The sequence below is a fragment of the Paroedura picta genome, chromosome 5 (assembly GCF_049243985.1).
Source record: "Paroedura picta isolate Pp20150507F chromosome 5, Ppicta_v3.0, whole genome shotgun sequence".
Taxonomy (NCBI): Eukaryota; Metazoa; Chordata; class Lepidosauria; order Squamata; family Gekkonidae; genus Paroedura; species Paroedura picta.
In genome coordinates, this window is record NC_135373.1 from 40,758,982 (window position 1) to 40,777,273 (window position 18,292).

Here is an 18,292-nt window from a genome sequence, read left to right on the forward strand (position 1 = left end):
CAATGGGAAACCACCTCTCTGTGTTTTCTTCTTATTCCCTATGGAGGCTGAAGCTGCACCCTGAAGGCATTTTCCACCACTCAACATGGATTTCATTTTTCATTTTGGATTCTGTATGGACAAAGTCACCCTGCACATGACAAACTGTAACATGGAGATTGGCCATCCATCCCAAGTCCTCCTTTCCCCAGTTTGCATCCCACAAAATCTCTCCTCTTCAAGACAGACACTTTGCAAGGGGCTTCTAAAACCCTGGCTCCTGAAGTGTGAACATCCACGGAAGCTTTGCCGGGTGCTCCTGCTTGCACATGCCCGCACATGCATGCGCGCATGCCCGCTCACCCTTACACCAAAGCCATGAACTGACTGGCTGAGCAACCGAGGTCCAACAACAGCCTGCCTGGTAAATTGGCTCTTGCATTTCTCACTAGTCATGATTAAGGGTCAGCACAGCTGCTCGCTTGTATTTTGGCTGACAAGTAAATTGGTGGGGCAGGGCTAATGGCGCACTGCCCGTTCAAACCTGGCCAAGTTCAAGACATGCCGCGCGGTTAAAAATTGGTTGCTGACCGTTGACATTGTCTCCATGACATTTCTAAGCCCCGTCTCTCCAAAGAAAGGTCTCGAGGCAAATTAGGATTCCCGGCTTTTCTCTAAGGAGTTTGGCAGTCAGCAAATTACATTTGGCCCACGGGAACAGTTCACCCAGCCCACAAGCTGCTCCACTTTCATACTGTGCATCAGCAAATTGGTTGCAGAGCTGATGAGTAGGCCAAGTTGTCTGCCTCATGGGGCCAAGTGCTCTACAGTCGGTGCGATACACAGCCGTCTCCAGGTCTCGGTCCATTTTGAGGGCCCTGGAGCTGGATACAGGCACTTCCCATTTCCAGAACTTGCCAATGCAGGAAACAGGACAAGCCCATGTCCACCTTGGACCCCTCAAAAGTACGTGGAGACCCAGAGGTGCTCCTCAGATCAAAGAGGTGCCCACCCCAGTGTAAGCTACTGAAAGCAGATAAAGGCCTTGGTTTGGTTTGGGAACATGTGACTGGTACAATATTTGCAGCACAGCAAAATCACAGAGGCATGTCCATGTGATAAAATCTCCCCCCCCTCCCCCATCCTTCTTTAGCTGCCCGAAATAAGAGTCTTTAACTAGGCACCGGATTTAAGAAACTGGGTCTCAATTCCCAGTCTGAGGTAACGCCACCAAAATATATCCATCTGTTGCCTTTTGTGCTGTAGGCCTGAGAGGAGGCAGACAGACAGAATACTTTTATTGGCATAATAATAGTAAAAAACAGAAGATAAAATGATATAGCCAAAATAGTACAATTAAGTGAAATGAAAAATCTCTCAATAACATATAAATATTACAAGACGGCCATCTTGTGATGTGCGGTCTGCAGTGGGCTCACAGAGGTTTGTTTTTAGCCGGTACAGGGTTCAGGTATGAACAATTCACCCTTTGTACTGTTAACAATACCTTGGCTACTTCTCCGGGTCACTTTCACCTAGTATTTTGTGCATTGTGTCCTTGTCTAGGCCTGAGAGGAATCAGACCAGCCAACTGGATATCTAAACTTCTTGGACCTTCAAAAGGATTCTACAATTGTTTCTGGCTTTTGTCATTCTCAAGCTGTTTAGGTTGCTGGGCCTTCAACCAAAACTGGCTCCTGTCTCTTTGTAGAGGCATCCCAAAGAAGACAGTTTTGCTGTTGTGTCCCTGGCTCTGTCTCACCACACCACCTTTTCCCACACCTGCTTTAGAGGAAAGTGGCCCTTTCTGTCGTACCTATGACACAGAAGGGTTTCCGGGCAAATCGTAAGCGTCCCTGCCATCCCCGGTAGCGGCAGCAGCAGCCCGCCGACCAGACCCGGATGATGTACTCCATTCCGAAAACCACAATCATGACGAATTCCTGCAGGCAAGGAGGATAGAGAGAAATCAGGCACTGTATTTTGAGCCAAACCCTCATCGAAGCATCAAATGGACGGGGGTCAAAGGAAGCCACAAAATCTTTGGCCTTTTTTCTTCCCTCTCTTGAGTTTCTGGGGTGAAGGGAGGGGACCACTCAGTGCAGTTGATTTACAGAAGGTTCAAGTGGGATGGCCATGAGAAAGTCAGAGTGCTTTTGTGGTTACAGTATTGAACTAGGATCTGGATTCGAATCCTCATTCCGCTTTGGAAGTTGGCTGGGTGACCCTGGGTCAGTCGTTCACTGTCATCCCAACCTACCTCACAGGGTCGTTGCTGGGAGGATGAGAGCAGAGGAGAGGAGAACAATGGCAGCCGTGCCCTGAGTCCCCAGTGCGGTATAAATTAAACAAATGAATACATATTCATACAATGAATGCCAAAAAGTACATTATTTACTGCCACGATTGGGCAGGTGGCTGCTAATAAAGGGGTGGTTCAAATTCAAGTACGAGGTGCCATCTGTTCATGACAGCTCAACAGAACCTCCATGTTCAGATAAAGGATACCCCAGACAGACGAGGACTGGTACTTTTGTAATCATCTTGCAGGTTTCCTGGAGACAGCCGCTGGTCACTTTTAGAAAGAGTGCCAGATCAGACAGACCTTTTGTCTGATCCAGTAAGCCAATTCTTTCTTATGCTTTCCTCAAATGATGCTACCAAGTTACAACTTGAGTCATGAGCGGAGAGACTTCTGTTCTTCTCCTTCCAAGGTCCCGGCAGTGCAATGACCAGGCCACCTAGACAAACCCCTGTGGACCCCTAAAGCAGAGCTCAGAAAGGGCAGGGGTGGTAATGGGACCTGTTTTCTAAATATAAATGTCCTCATTTCCAAACATTGATCTCTTTCCAACCAAAGGCCAGACCTCAGAGAGCAAAGAGGTCTCTTTGGACGAAGAGGCTGCTTTTTGTTGCTACTTTGAATTGACTTTTTAACAGACACAGGAGGAAGGGGGGCTGTTCATGAACCAGCGAGAGAGCTGTGACCCCATTGATCAGGACTGGCCATTTCGGACACCGCCCACGTCTTTTCAAACTGTGCCCCTGAGTTTGAGCCACCGGGTTGCATAGCTGGCCCCCGAGCACACAATGGAGTGTATCCTGGTAAACAAAAGTTTCCTCAGTTCTGGTAAAAACTGGAAGTGACATAGCAGTTTCTCCAGAATTTACAAAAACTCTACTAAAGCAGCCAAAGACGTCACTTCCACATCAGGCCCTGCCCCCAATTTCTCCCAACGGTTGCCTGGCAACCTTAGCCCAAGGTCAGGACTGAATCCAGAGAGTCAGCGGGCCAAGAGGCTGGGAAGATGGAGAAAGACCGCGTACATAACACAAGAAAGTCCACGTATTAACTTCAAATCATGAAGTAGGCCTTCAGCTGTGTGCTGGTCCCATGTCAAAAGTAGGATAAACAGATCTGAGACGCCCCCACGCCCCTAGTCCTTTTATAACTCACCACTGCATTGCCTCAGGTTCAGGGCAGGAAGCCCTTGGTTTTCTCGGTTTCTATTTCAGAAATCTGTTTCGGTACCTTAGTTTAGGACTCCTGAAGGAGGGGGGAGCCATGGCTGCAGCTCGACGACCTCTGCCAAAGTTTGATGGGAAAGTCAACGGAAACCCCGGCGGCCCCATCCTGAGACTCCATCCGAAACTGCCCCCGTGGGTCCCTCCTGCACCCTCCGAGCAGGAGTCAACGAGGGTGTACTTTGCCGCTGCGTCAGCTTTGTCCTGCCTTGCCACCTTCCCCCCCCCCCTCCGGTATTTTTTTTCTCACACAAACAAGCCCTTATTTTTGCTTACTCGAGGGAAAGTCACACGGCCCTTCTTAATTTAGTCTCCATCTCCGTCGGAAGAAATCTGGAGTCAGCCTTTTTCTGACAGTCTGAGGGGGGGGGAGTAGCTTTTTCTAAAGTTTTCCTTTCCCCTGGTTTCAGGCTCTCCCCTGCCCCACATGCCTTTTCCCTCTCTGTCATTCACAGTCTTTTTAAAAACACAAACAAGTTAATGACCAAGGTGGAGAAGCACCAGATAGCAGATTAACAAGTCGTAGAGCAGAACACTTGTTGGGTCTGACCAATGGCCCAGGACAAGCAGACCTGCTCACACGTTAGTGAACATAAATGCATCCAGGAGGTGTGCATGTACAGCAGCCTGTACGAAAACAGCTAACACACATTCACTTTACAAATGAAACCAGGGATCAGTACCTGGATATACATGGGGCTTAAACTACACGTTCAGCTGGATGTGCAGTGTACATAACATGAGAATGGCTCCACACAGAGATGAAGAAAAGTTGGTTCTTATATGTCGCTTTCTCTCTACCCGAAGGAGTCTCAAAGCAGCTTACAGTCGCCTTCCCTTTCCTCTCCCCACAGCAGACACCCTGTGAGGGAGAAGAGGCTGAGAGAGCTCTGATATTACTTCTTGGTCAGAACAGCTTTATCAGAGCTGTGGCGAGCCCAAGGTCACCCAACTGGTTGCATGTGGGGGGAGTGTGGAATTAAACCCAGCTCGCCAGATTAGAAGTCTGCACTCCTAAGCACAACACCAAGAAATATCAACACTCATTGTAACTTGTGGACAAGGCAGTGATAGCCTGGCTCTGGGTGCTTCTTCCCTACATTTAACTATTCTGGGATATGCGCTCCCTCTACATCTGGAGAGGCTGCTCCACCGCTAGTATTTTTTTGGCTTGTCGGTTTTCTCCTTTGAGCAGCTTGCAAATGACAGATTCTATTGAATCTGCTGGACATATTATTTTCTGCAGGAGGAGGGGGATTCTGATGATGAAAACAACATGAAAGAAAAAGAATAAGGCCAAACCAAGCAGCTGTGATTAAAACTTTTTAAAGAATGATTTTATAACTTCAGCTCCTCCATGTAGAGGAATGCTATCAGGATCCTTCATGTCAGGTGCAGGGTCAGGGCCAGGCAGTAGAATGACCCCTTTGGATCCACTGCAGAAGGTCCCAAGTTCTATCCACAGCATCTTTAGCAGAGACCCAGGAGAGCTGCTGCTAGTCAGAGTAGACAATACCAAGCTTGACAGATCTACACCATAAGGCAATATGAGGCAGCTTTTCACGTCCATGGGCAAGAACTGTAGCTCAGTGGCAGACCACTAGCTTTGCCTGCAGAAGGTCCCAGGGACAATCCCTGGCATCTCCAGTTTAGAAAAACATCAGGTTGGAGGTGGTGCAACAAGACCTCAGCCTGAGGCCCAGAGTGCTGCTGCCATTTAGCGGAGACAAGACCAACCCTGATAGACCAACAGTCTGAGTCTGTGTGATAGCTAGGAAGGGACTTGGTGGCAGGGCACATAGTCTGCATGTGTGAGGTCCAAGGTTCAATCCTTGGCATCTCCACCCAAGATCCTGGAGTGGGCTGCCAGTCATGTCTGTAGAAGGTAACCTCATGAGTTCAAGTCCCAAAGTGTGTTGGGTTGGTCCAGAGAACAACTGAAAAGCTGTATAGACACTTTTAGGATTCTGCTGAGACATTACCATGCCAGAAAAATCTGGCTACCTTGGCAGAAAGAGAGGGCAGGTTGAGTGAACAACTCATCTCAAGAGTTCTCTAGGTGAGCCACAAGCTAGCCATCCACAGGCAGGTGTGCCCTTACCTGTCCCCTCATTTGCTGAGGAGAAGGGCAGGGAGCTCCCAGGAGAAAAATGGCTCCCTCTCCTGCCCATCCCCAAACCCTCCCCCAAAATATGCACTTTGCCTCCTAGCGGGAGAAAAGTTTGCTAATTCACCAGAGAGGGGAGGGAGGCAGCGGGAGGGGAGTGGGTGGGAAGACTCACAGGAGGAAAGGACGGACTGGGGAAAGGGGCAGACAGCAGAGAGCCAGATGGATGAGAAGGAAGCCAAGGAGGCCCCCCCTTACCAGGATGAAGAGACATTGGTTGGCAAATTTTTGATGTTCTGGGATGGTTGAAAACACAGACAGGACCAGACAACTGAAGACCAGCAGAAATCTGGAACAACAAAGGGAAGGGAACATCGGGTTAGCAAATGCAGGCACCCTCAACGTCTGCCCTCAAACCAGAACCGCTGGGATGCATTCCTTCCTCCATTTGGCACCCCACTTCCTGTTTCCATTAAATCCAGGTGTGATGCAATCCTTGTTTTGTGCCGGATGTTTTTTATTTTGTGTGGCATTCTCATAGTGATCCCTCCTTCTGCCCTAGGTTTTAATCACCCGTTTTACATGTGTGTATGTTACTGTATTGTACTTATAGTTCAACTTTGTATTAAATGTGGTGTGTTTGTTTGGATCTTCATGGTTGTCTTTATTATGTATTCCTTTAATCGATTAGCTGCCTCGGTGACCCTGCTGAAGGCAGAGAGGTGGGGTGTAGATTTTTGCAAATAAATACACAATACATAAAGCAGGGTTGTATTGTTCAGCTTCCGAATTTCCGCCATTAAATTAAATCCGGTCTCAATTAAAGTGGATGGTAGGATTTTCTTCTCTGAAAAACCTTCGTCAAGAGGGGCCAGATGCTTTCTGTGATTTCCTCATGCTCAAAACATGAGGTAGACAGATACATTTTGAATTGTCCTGACGGTAGGCGCTGTGGTGCCCATCCTAAAATAGATCTCTAGAAGGCTGGCTTGTTTTGTGCACATGGAAGGTCAGATCCAGCAGTTTTCCCACTTTAGTAAAAATAAAGAGGAACGTCAGAAAGACATCTTGGTGGACTGTGCTCTCTCTCTCAATTAGCATGGGTGTCATGAGGATGATTTTCTGCCCGAGGCACCAAAATATTTCGGTTGGCCCTGCCAAAGAGCATATAGAATCTATACCTTGATGGAGCTGTAACATACCCGGCTCAGCTGCAGAAGGCATGTTATGGCTGTAGATGGCGGCAGAAAGCCAGGAAAACCTCCCAGCGTCATCAATTCATCACTGGAGGTGCGAAAAACTTCTACGCAAAACTTCGGAAGTATTTGTTCTTCATGCCCTAGGATGCCAATCCACTCCCCAGTTCCCGAAACAAGCTCAGCATGAAGCTAAAGCTGCAGCATCTCAGCAGAATGCTCCTTCTTCTGCATGATCCCCAGGTCAACAACTCCCCACAAGTGAATGCATATCTAGAATCCTAGAGCTGAACGAGGCTATTCAGGCCATCTATTCCACCCCCTGCTCAATGCAAGATCAGACTCAAGCATCCATGAGAAGTATCTATCCAGCCACTGCTAAAAGACCACCAGTGGGGGGGGGGCTTGCCACCTCTTTAGGCAGCTTATTTAGTCCACTGCTGAACTACTCTGACTGTGAATAATTTTTTCCTGATATCTAACCATTCTACACGTAGTTTAAAACCATTAATGTGAGTCCTATCCTCTGCTGCCAACAGCTGCCAACATCCTCCCTGCCCTCCTCCAAGGGACAACCTTTCAGATACTTAAAGACAGCAATCATGTCCCCTCTCCACCTCCTCTTCTCCAGGCTGAACTTTCCCAAGCCACACATCCTTCCCACATAGGGCATGGTCCCTAGGTCGCATATCATCCTCGTCGCTCTCCTCTGTACCCTCTCAATTTTATCCACATCCTTTTTGAAGTTCTGGCTGATCCCTTTAAAGCTAGGTTTCTCCTTGTGGGTAGCTTTTCTACTCACAGAAGTCCATTGTCAATTGTCTGGATTTCTTGTTTTTAAGTCCACCAAGATGGGGGAGAAAACCCAGAACCCTGCCACGAGTTACTGCCCCTCTACACCGATCAGGTAAACCACACTGGAACATTTGTTTTCTTCCACGGAATAGAGATCTCTCGCTCTTTGAAGCCCTGTGGAACGATGAATGATGAAAATCTGCCAGTGAACATCTTTGCCAGGTGAACAAATGGTTTTTGACAGCTGGGATCACCCACGAGCAGAACCTTAAAACTCTTTACCAAGCATGAGTGACGTGGTGAACAGCTCTGCAGCTAAACCACAGCTGTGCCGGTGGAGCTTCATTTCCTTCCACCCTGCAGCGGCTGTTGTATGTGCACGGCAGATGAAATGAATTCCTCCCAGGGCCTGCATGACCAGGGACAGGTAATTAAATGACATCCCTGTTGTTTTGCCATGAGGCCACGAGTTAACTTATGATGACACTCTTTGGTTTTCCAGGCAAGGTATGAACAAAGGTGGTTTGCTACTGCTTGCTCTTCCTAGCAACCCTTTTCTACCTGGCTGGTTTCCCATCCGAGCACTACCCAAGGCTGACCCCTCTTATCTTCCAAGAAGTGACATGATCAGGTTAGCCTGGGCCACCCGGGTCAAGGCGGGGGAAGATAACGATTCTCAGGCAGGGGAAGACTATGAGTCTCACGGGGTATGCAAAAACGTATATCTGCAAAAGGGCACCAATCCAATAGACCAATCATTAACATCAATAATACAGATTTGACCTCATTCTTGTCATGGCTCAGAATGCCAAGCAGGGTCAGCCCTGGTTATTATTTGGACTCTGTAAGGCTTTTGAGACAAGAGGCATTCAGAGGTGCTTTGCCGTTTTCTGCCTCTGTGTCGTGATCCTGGTATTCCCTGGTGGTCTCCCATCCAAACAATAACCGGGGCTGACCCAGCTGAGCCTCCGAAGCATAGCAAAATCTGTAGCCAATTGCTCAAATAGTGAGTAAACCAATCAGTCCATTCAACTCTTTTTTAAAAGTCGCTTACGTTCATCGAAGAAGGTGGTGGTGGTTTAAAGTGCCAACAAGTCACAACTGATTTCTGGCGACTCCGTAGGGCAGGGGTGGGCAAAGTGTGGCCCTCCAGATGTCCATGGACTACAATTCCTAAGAGCCCCTGCCATCTGGAGGGCCACAGTTTGCCCACCCCGGCCATAGGGGTTTTGAGACAAAGGATGTTCAGAGGTCTCTTGGCCATTGCTTGCATGTTCACTCTATACCTCTTGGATGCTTTGGTTATAACGCTCCTTTTCTATTAGTGGCTCCTTTAAATAACAATAAGAGTTTTAGTCACCATTTCCCTTTTGGATCTTCATGGGAGACACTGAGGCGGAGGCTGCTTGCTATTTAGCAAAATGTCTCTTTTGTGATCCATTAAGGATCTTTGTGGCTTGAGACACACGACAGAGTTTGTGAAGGATTCCCTTTTTATAAGGTTGGATAGAAGTAAGTATAGCTATTTCCCTCTATTACGCAGTTTGATTGATTTACAGCTTTACTTTGCATGCCAAACCTTTTTGTTTTTTCTCTACCTTACGGACTTTGCCTAAGTGCCTGCTTGCTGCACAGCCAGCCAGCGAAGCCTTGGTTTGTTCTTCTCCATAATTACAATCAACTTTGCATTTAAATAAAGGCCTAATTCAGGTATATGTTAATTAACAACAAATTATAAATTGCGATTACACGATTTTTCTAATACTATGGTGGTGGTCCATGTTGTCTTTGACTGGGTTTTGTTTTTTTCTTGTAGTTTTGTTTTTTCTTGTAGTTGTTTGCTCCTCTATATATTCTGATGATGAAGGAGCTGATGCAAAACAGGCTGAGCTCCTGGGTCCTGTGGGGAGTTATATACATGCATTGTGATTGATTGTGAGGGAGACATTATGTAACATTGTACTCTTGCGACTTTTTGAGATATTGTGTGTCAGAGAGATCATGAATTATTCTACAAATTTTTCCTGACTTTTCATAACATCATACAGTCCTTTGATAATATATAGGCTACTAAAGGCCAAGCCCGTTGCATTCAGGAATACAACGGGTGCTAGATTAGGGGGGTAGAGTGGAAGAACTCTGTGGACAGCCTTCCCTTCCCCCCCAGGATCTGGAACAGCTGCAGGCAACTGTTAGGGAACTCACTGCTCTCATGCAGTAGGGATCTGCAGCCTCCGAGCCTCAGAAGAAAGTGGAAGGAGGAGGGGTGGTCAGGAGTGGGGGATGGAAGGCAGGTGGCTGGCTGCTGGATAGACAGGCAAGCTGGTTGGAGGAGGAGGCACTCAGAGGTGGGGACAGCCTCCCTGAGTGAGTGTTGAGCGCTGAGTGGCACTTAAGACATGAGACACGCTCCTCCTCCAAGGCCTTACCAGAAATATTGAGTGGAATAGATACTATATTTAAGAATAGTTTTGTGGTGTTTGTATATCGTTATTAAAAACTATTTGCATACTTTTCCAATTTGTATCATTTTATGAATTTGAGGTGCTGTGTGGCATGTGTATTATCCTTGCCTCGGCCTCCAGCAGACAGCAATGACAGCTCTGAGGCTCTATGGGAACCAGTGAGTGGAATACCTGCAGTGTTTGAAAACACAGAAAGGAACTGGCCGAACAGGTTTCGGCTGCTCACAAAAAGCTGAACTGGCTGAAAAAATGGTGCCTCTCCGCTTGTGGCAGCGGGCACTCATCACCAGAGGGAATCAGCTTCTAGGAAATACCATTAGACAGAAAGAAAGCCCTCATCTGGCATTAAGACCCACACTATCTATAAGACATTGCTCCATTTTATGTTTAAACCACAAAAGATTGAAAGGTGCCATAGCTGAATTCTGTATCTAAGCAAAGAATTTTGTGCTGGCAGACTCCTTCAAAAACAAACGAACGAACCAAGTTTCTAGCCCTCATGGCTGCAGAGGTGGGACCGGGAACCTCCGCCCAGTAAAAGAGGAAGGACTGAACAGTGAGCAGGCTGGGTAGTATTTTTTGAGAACATAGCAAGGTTAACCCTGGCTGCCACCACAGCGAACAAAAGCACAACAAATTACGCAAATGCTGACTACTTCACTTAACGCGAGAGTACAGAGCACAACCTTCCTCAGCACAGAACAAGAACCATTTCGCATCTGCAGCCCTGATAGTCAAGTGTATATCGAGTCAGTATCCTTGTAAAGAGTCTGTACAGGGCTTCAGAGACTGTCCACCATCACGTACAAGAAAAATGAAATACAAGCCAAACAATTAAGCTTGGGCAGCAGAATTTGGCACCCTGAAAACCACAGCTTGCATATCCACCCACCCCAGTCCAAATCTCTAGCGGTGGAGGAACCCCTGAAATATTTTTCAGGCTTCGAGGAGCTCAGAAGTGGTGACAGGCCCCTTCAGAGAAGTGGGAGCAGGAAGAGAGATGCAAGATTCGGCCAGTCAATCGTCTATCATGTACGATTTCCATTGGGGAGAAAGAGAGGAGGCCTGTAGAGCGACTGGGGAAGTGGGCTCCGGTGATGTCTACTGAAGTCAGTGGCCATCCAAACCTCTAGGGAAGCCCCAGTAACTCCAAGGGAGTAAAGCCTGGTTGAGAATCCCTGCTCTAGCCCTTAGAGCTGCACATCCCAGCTTGCAAAGCCTATAGGCATCTCTCAAACCAGAGGGCAGCGAAGGAGAATACCCAATGGTCCCAGAACAGCACTTCAGCAGGGCAACGGCATGGCATTCCCTTCCCCTGGCACAGCAGCAGCAGCAGAAAAAGAAAACAATGCAAGCTAAGGAAACACATGCATATTCACATAATTAAAACTCTTATTTATTAGGAAGAGGCTTTTCCCCTCCTTCCTCGCAAAGATTCAGTGTGCGGTGGTGGTGGTGGTGGTGGTGGTGGGAGCAAAGATTGCATCAATGTAAATGGAGAAAAGAAGTTAAGCCCAACTTGGGGAAATCAAACTATTATATCATCGCTTTAGACCCTGCTATGCCATGCAACTGTACCCAGTTTGTTTTTATTGAAACATTTATCGCCTCCCTTTTCTCGTGGTTCAAAGTGGTTTAAAAATTACAATTAAAAACAGCACACCTCACGTCTTTCTCTATTTCTTCGCCTTAAAAGATGCCTGCCATTTAAGCCCCTTGCAAACAGGCTGGCCTGAAGATCTCCAGAGGGGAGAGCTTAAACTCTTCAGGGAGCACAATCCACACGTTAGGAGCCACCATGAAAAAGGCCCTGTCTCTGGTCTATGCCAGAGGGGCCCCCTGCCTTCTTCTGGGGCTTTGCAGGCCAAGGGGAAACCTAAGGGACCAATCGCCAACCCTATCCATGGCCTGCCTTCAACACGCTTTCCCTCTCGCCCAGAGAGCAGCCAGGGAAAATGCTGATGGCAAACAAGCAAAAAGGGAGTGAGAAGACAATGTTACAAGGGCTTTGCAGAATGATCGGAGTCGGGCCAGAATTCTAAATATTTAATTGCTAAAGAGAGAGAGCGGAGCTTTGTACCTGTTCTCTGGAGAACAGCGCAAGAGAGCACTCGCCCTGTGGGCTAGGTGTTCCGAGTTCCATTATTGCACTAATGACAGAGATGGCCCAAGACACTGCCAGAAGGGCTGCGGAAGGGGAAGGAGCAGGAGGCGGCTCATATACGGGGAGGTTGGGCTATATCGCTGGCTCTCCAGCTGAGCCACCCGAGCCGCACCGCAAGGTGTGTGCTGAGGGCCCACCAAAAAGGAGGAGCACAGCAGGAGAACGGCATCTCCACCTGAGCAGGCACCTCTATCTGGGTTCAAGCCAAGCCCCTGTGACCAGAACAGGTTCCAGATTTCAGTGGGACGTGGGCAAAATGTTCAAGGCCCCCCTCCTCCCCTCCTCTGCCCACCCCCAGGACCTCTGCTCAAACCTCCCTTCCTGCCTCCACCCACGTATTCCCCCCTCCCTCTGAGCCCTCCCCCTGCCCTCTCACAACCTCATCCTCAGAGTCACCTGCATGCCCTTCCCCAGATTGGCACTGGGTGGTTGGTGTAGTTGGGAGTACCGCTGCTGCCCCTACACAACCTTGCACAAGAGTCTAGGTGGGGTGGGGTTCAATACACCCCCCAAGAAAGCACTACGAAAGGTTGGTAGGGGGGTTCCCAAGTTGTGCAGCGTACAGTAATCCCAGGAATGCAAGAGCCCGCTAATTCCAGGGCCAGGAACCTGGTTTCAATGGCAAGCCTCATCCCTAAATAGACCAGGTTTGGAGTCTATTTGGGAGGTGGAGCAGAACACCCAAGCCTGACAGCAGCATTAATACCTTTTGATGAGGACCAACTGAATTGTCACAAGATAGTCAGCAAGTGTTCAAGTTCCTAGAACTGCGATATAATCATCATACATTTAGTACAGCACAAAAGAGATAACAGGGAGGGGGGGGAGAGGAGGAGAATGTTTTAGGGCACGAGGGAAAACTCGCAAGTCTGCAGTTTGTAGCAGTTTAAAAATGGGAGTCCAGAAGGTATTGCAGACTTAATTAGACCGTACAGTGCCCACGTTGGTTTCAAGATGCCTCAGAGGCTATAGGGACAGCCAAGGCAAGCAAAAATAATGACGACTTATCAGCCCAGCATTTCTGCCTCCCTCCAAGGCATGGGTGGGGGGCCTTTATGCTTTTCCTTTCCCCCATTTTATCCTCACAACAGCCCCGTACGGTAGATCAGGCATTTAGAGGTTACCCGGGAAGTTTCCACGGCCGAGTGGGGTATTTGCACCAAGGTCTCCTAGTCCACCAGGCTGACTTTGACACCCCAGCAGCCAACACCCAAGGGCTTTTCTCCCTTTGCAAACCTGAAAAAATATAAGTGTTAGGAAGGTAAGAAGAGCCCTGCTGGATCAGACCAGTGGTTCATCTAGTCCCACACAGTGGCCAACCAGTTCCTGTGGACGGCCAACAACAGGGCACAGAGAATGAGGCCTTCCCCTGATGTTGCCTCCTGGCTCTGGGATCCAGAGGGGGAGTGCCCCTGGATGTGGAGGCTCCCCTAAGTCACCGTGGCAAGCAGCCCGATAGCTCCATGAATTTCACTGATTAAAGCGATTTATTCCTGTGGCCATATCAGTACATTTATTTCTCCAGCTTTTATACCGCCCTTCTCAAACAAGTCGCCTCTGGCAGAGAATTTTAATCACTCTCGATGTAAAGAAGGACTTCCTTTTGTCCATCCTGAGATTACTGCCTGTCAACATTGTTAGATACCCTCAAGTTCTAGACTTTTGGGAGAAGGAGGGGAAAAATCTCTTTGAAAACTGTCTGCACCCCAAGCATAATTTCAAAAACCCTTATTGTGCCCCCGCCCCAGCTGTCTCTTTTCTAAACCGAAAAGTGCTATTCTCTAAGACAGTGGTCCCCAACCTTTTTATCACTGGGGACCGGCCAACGCTTGACAATTTTACTGAGGCCCGGGGGGGGGGTAGTCTTTTGCCGAGGGATGTCGCCGCCGCCTGAGCCCCTGCTCCGCTTGCTTTCCTGCCGGCGCCCCTGACTTCCTGCTGCCCACCGGGGGGGGGGGCGCTGCCAGCAGCAGCTGCCACGCCGAGGGGGAGCCCCAGCCATGGCAGCCGCCAGAGAACACCAAATTTGTCCAAAAAAGGGCTCCCTCTTACCCAGCTATACAGACATCTCTCTGACCACTTTGGAAAGAAAGGTTTTTCTTCCCACTAAACCAGTTCCACCTTCCAAAAGGAGCTTATTAAAAGAAAAGAGAAAGTTAAACTAAGCTGCTGCAAATCATTTCCTCCCTTTTTCGTACCCAGGTGTCCTTAAAACAGAGGGGCGGGGGGTGAAGTAGCTTTGGCACAATTAACGAAGAAAAGAATAAAAAGGAGGAGGGAAAACAAAGATTTCTGAAGACAAAGGAAATGGGGATGTGTGCAAAAAGTACTTTTCCCCCTGATCCAGCAATTCTAAATATGGAACGTAGAAAGGCCGGACCATGAGGGCTTGCATAACAGCGTACAAAAAGACCATCCATCTCCCAGGGCAGCTTGCTGGCCCCGAGACCCATGGCGAGGGTACATGGGTGTACGTGACAAGTCTGTAAAACTTGATTCCTCGAGAAAGGGAAAGTTGGGGGAGAAAGAGACTTTCTAGCTCACACAGGTCGATAAACTTGGTTCCCATCTACAGAATCGCACAGGTTAATGCAGAGGGAAGAGACAGGGGGAAGATTCCTCCGGATGGCAGCCCATTGCCCTCTCTGGCTGCAGAAAAACTTTGGGGGCAGTAAGCTAAAGACAAAAAAATTATTTATTTTATTTATTCCTCAAAGTCTCAGGCAGGGATCCTTCCCAGCCATGCGACCTCAGAAGACAACATAATTCGTTTTACCACAAAACCACTGAGCCTCTCTCACAAAACCACTGAGCATGAAGACACAGTTTGATTTCTTTTGACGCATCAGCATTTCTATTTGGAAGCCCTTTCATTACTTTTGACTTTCACTGTGCCCTTAGCTGGTCAACAGGCCGCGGACCTCTGACAAGACGGCCCTTGCAAATACCCTAAGACTAGACCTTTTGCAAGGTGCCCTATTCTCCAACTTCTACAATCCAGAGAGCTAGTTGTGTAGTGGTTAGGAATGCAAACTCCTAATCTGGCATGCCAGGTTCGATTCTGCGCTCCCCCACATGCAACCAGTTGGGTGACCTTGGGCTCGCCACGGCACTGATAAAAGTGTTCTGACCGAGCAGTGATATCAGGTCTCTCTCAGCCTCACCCACCCCACAGGGTGTCTGTTGTGGGGAGAGGAAAGGGAAGGCGACTGTAAGCCGCTTTGAGCCTCCTTCGGGTAGGAAAAGCGGCATATAAGAACCAACTCTTCTTCTTCTTCTAGACTGGCTGTGGAACCACGGTGGGCCCCACTCCACCTCCATCTTTGCAGAGCACCTAGGGAGAAACACCAGCCCATAAGGGCAATCCATCAGCCCAAGAAGGCAATCCTTTCCCAAGTTTGCCAGAAACAGAGTTCCAAAACTGCTTCCCCAACAAAAAAAAAAAGGCCTGTCAAGATGGATCAATCAGCTTGCTAAAGATAGAGAAAGGAGGGGGAGAGAGCCCCCCTCCATGGAGACCCCCCCCTCCCATTACAGTCATTGAGTTTCTCCTCTTTTGTTGCTGACTTGAAGGATTACAGTCGAATCAGCTGTAACAAGAGTCTTTGGGGCCTGAAACTAATCCCCAGAAACCAAAGCGGACTGCAACACTGCCCCCCCCCCCCTGTATAGTGGCTGCTTCGCTTCCCTTGGCTTGTCTGCATCGCCTCTCATGCCACCCGGTGCCAAAAAAGGGCAGCCTTCTCAGCTACTGGCCCACCAGTGACCAGGCTCGATTTGAGGTACTGACTGCAACATGGCTTTGGTTGCAACCATATCTGCAGAACTGCCTCTCCCCTTATGCGTTCACCTGGAGCTGGGCCTTCTGCAGGGGGCGCCCTGCAAATGGGCAAAGTCAACAAGTGTTCTTACTCAGACTTCCTTCCCTGGAGTCCCCAGTTTATGGAATCACCTGCTCAGGGAGGTCAGGAAGATTCCCACTCCCCCAGCTTTTTACAAATGGTGCAAAAGCTAAATGATTCAGGAAAAGTTTTTTTTACTCGGGTAACAGGGCTGTGCCAAACTGAAATGGTTTAGAAAGATGCTTTGGCAAAGGTGATGGGGACTGGGGACTATATCACCACGCATTGTCTGTTGTTGCACGTATGCTCCCACGGCGTCATTTCTGCGCTGTGTCGTGTTTAAGTGGTTTTGCTTCATTTAAGTTCTTTGCCTCTTCTCCAGCCTCTACAATCTAAACGCCATTTCACTGCTTGATTGGCTGTCCCTTGCCATGGATCATTTCTGACTTTCCTTATGTAATCTGCTTTGAGTTTCAGTGAGAAAGGTGGACTGTAAATAAATGTAAATAAATAGATCCCCAATGTGGCTGCAAGGCTTCTCTTCTTCTGCCCCTCTTGGCCAGCTCTTTTCAACCTTCTGACTGTGGAGGAGCCCCTGAAATCATTTTTCTGGCTCTGGAGAGCCCTGGAAGTTATGTCAGCTGGCCATGCCTCCCTGCCAAGTCTCCCGGAAGTGACATCTCCACCTGCATTATAAGGCAGGCTTGAAGAGGATGGGGTTGGGGGGTGGACAGGAAGCAGTTTAAGGTGGAAGTCGGTCTGCAGGCTCCTCACCCCTCCCTGGCACAGAAACCACAAGAGAACTCACTCATTCTGGAGAGTGGGCGAGAGGGAGCAATGGAAGCCCTAGTTTGTGGCTAAATCCATTAAAGCAGGAGGGGAAAGGCCGTGGATCCCTGGGGGTCCATGGACCCCTGCTTGGGAATCCCTGCTCTTGGCTCTTCCAAGCAGGCCCTGAGTAGGGCCCTTCAGCCCTCTTCAGCCTTTCCCAACCTGGGATCCAATGAGCTATACTTAAATCGAAACTACTTCATTGGTTAACTAATTATTTACTTTGCCAACAGGCAGTATGGCACACAGGCCAAGCCCCCTCTTATAAGCAGCAGGATGAACTTTGAAGTCTGACTGGAGTCAGATCAAAACAGTCTCGAGGCTTAGCTAAATTGGGCAGGGGAGCAGGAGGATGAGGCTGTTCCCCCATTCACAAGCCGATTCCATTTCAAAACAAATGATTCCAGTCAGAGCAGCCCTGCTGGGTCAGACCAGTGGTCCATCTAATCCAACATCCTGTCTCACGCAGTGGCCAACCAGTTGACTTGAAGTGGCATCACCTCAGGCATAAAAGCCAAGGTCCCCTCCCAGTGCTAGGAGATTTACTTATCTCTGAATAGAGAGATTCCCTTCGGTCATCAGTGGCTACTCGCCACTGATCTCATCCTCCTCCACAAATCTGTCCAAATCCCCCTTTTAAGACCATCTAATTCCATGGCCATCACTATGTTGATTGTTGGTGGTAGCTGAAGAGAAGGGAGAGAAGGACAGATGTTTTTTTGTATCCCACTTTTTACTACCTGACAGAGTCTCAAAGCCGCTTACAATCACTGCTCTGTGACTGGCCAAGGTTACCCAGCTGGCTGCATGTGGAGGACTGGGGAATCAAGCCCAGTTCTCCCGATTAGAGGTCACCACTCTTAACCACTTCACCAGCCTTTTTCAACGTTTTGACCATGGAGGAGCATCTGAAATAAAGGTTTCAGGCTTGGAGGAGCCCCAAAAGTGATGCCAGCTGGCCACGTCTCTCTTCCATGCCTTCCAGAAGTTACCTGTCACCAGAAGTGACATCACCACCTGTGTTAACAGAGTCAAGGAGGTCTCAGATGGGGAGGGGGGGGAGAGAGACAGGACCTGGTTTAAGGCAGGAGTAGCCGCGAAGGACTCTCCCGGGTGCAAAAACTACAGAACTCACTCGCATTTGGGCAGGGGAGCAATGGAAGCAGCCAGTTCCCTAGCTTGTGACCAAATCTGATTAAAGCAGGAGGGGAAATGGCATAGACCCCTGGGGGTCCTTGGACTCCCAGTTGGGAATTCCTGCACTATACAAAGATGGCTCTAATTACTCACTGATTTAAATATTTGCTTTGATGTGTCTTGAATCAACATCATTGGGTATGCCAAAAATTCTAGTTCATGGGGGGGAATCTCCTTCTGTCCCACCTCCT

General features: G+C 48.6%; 1 protein-coding gene across 5 annotated transcripts in view; it reads right to left on the reverse strand.

The window, feature by feature from the left end:
- Positions 1-18,292, reverse strand: part of KCNQ4 (potassium voltage-gated channel subfamily Q member 4) — a 103,431-nt gene that overhangs the window by 27,423 nt on the left and 57,716 nt on the right. For all 5 annotated transcript variants that reach the window (XM_077337476.1, XM_077337475.1, XM_077337474.1 and 2 more), the window contains exons 2-3: positions 5,870-5,960; positions 1,796-1,922 (exon numbers count right to left, since the gene is read on the reverse strand). In XM_077337476.1, the coding sequence (XP_077193591.1) occupies positions 1,796-1,922; positions 5,870-5,960 (218 nt within the window). The remainder of the gene's footprint in view (positions 1-1,795; positions 1,923-5,869; positions 5,961-18,292) is intronic.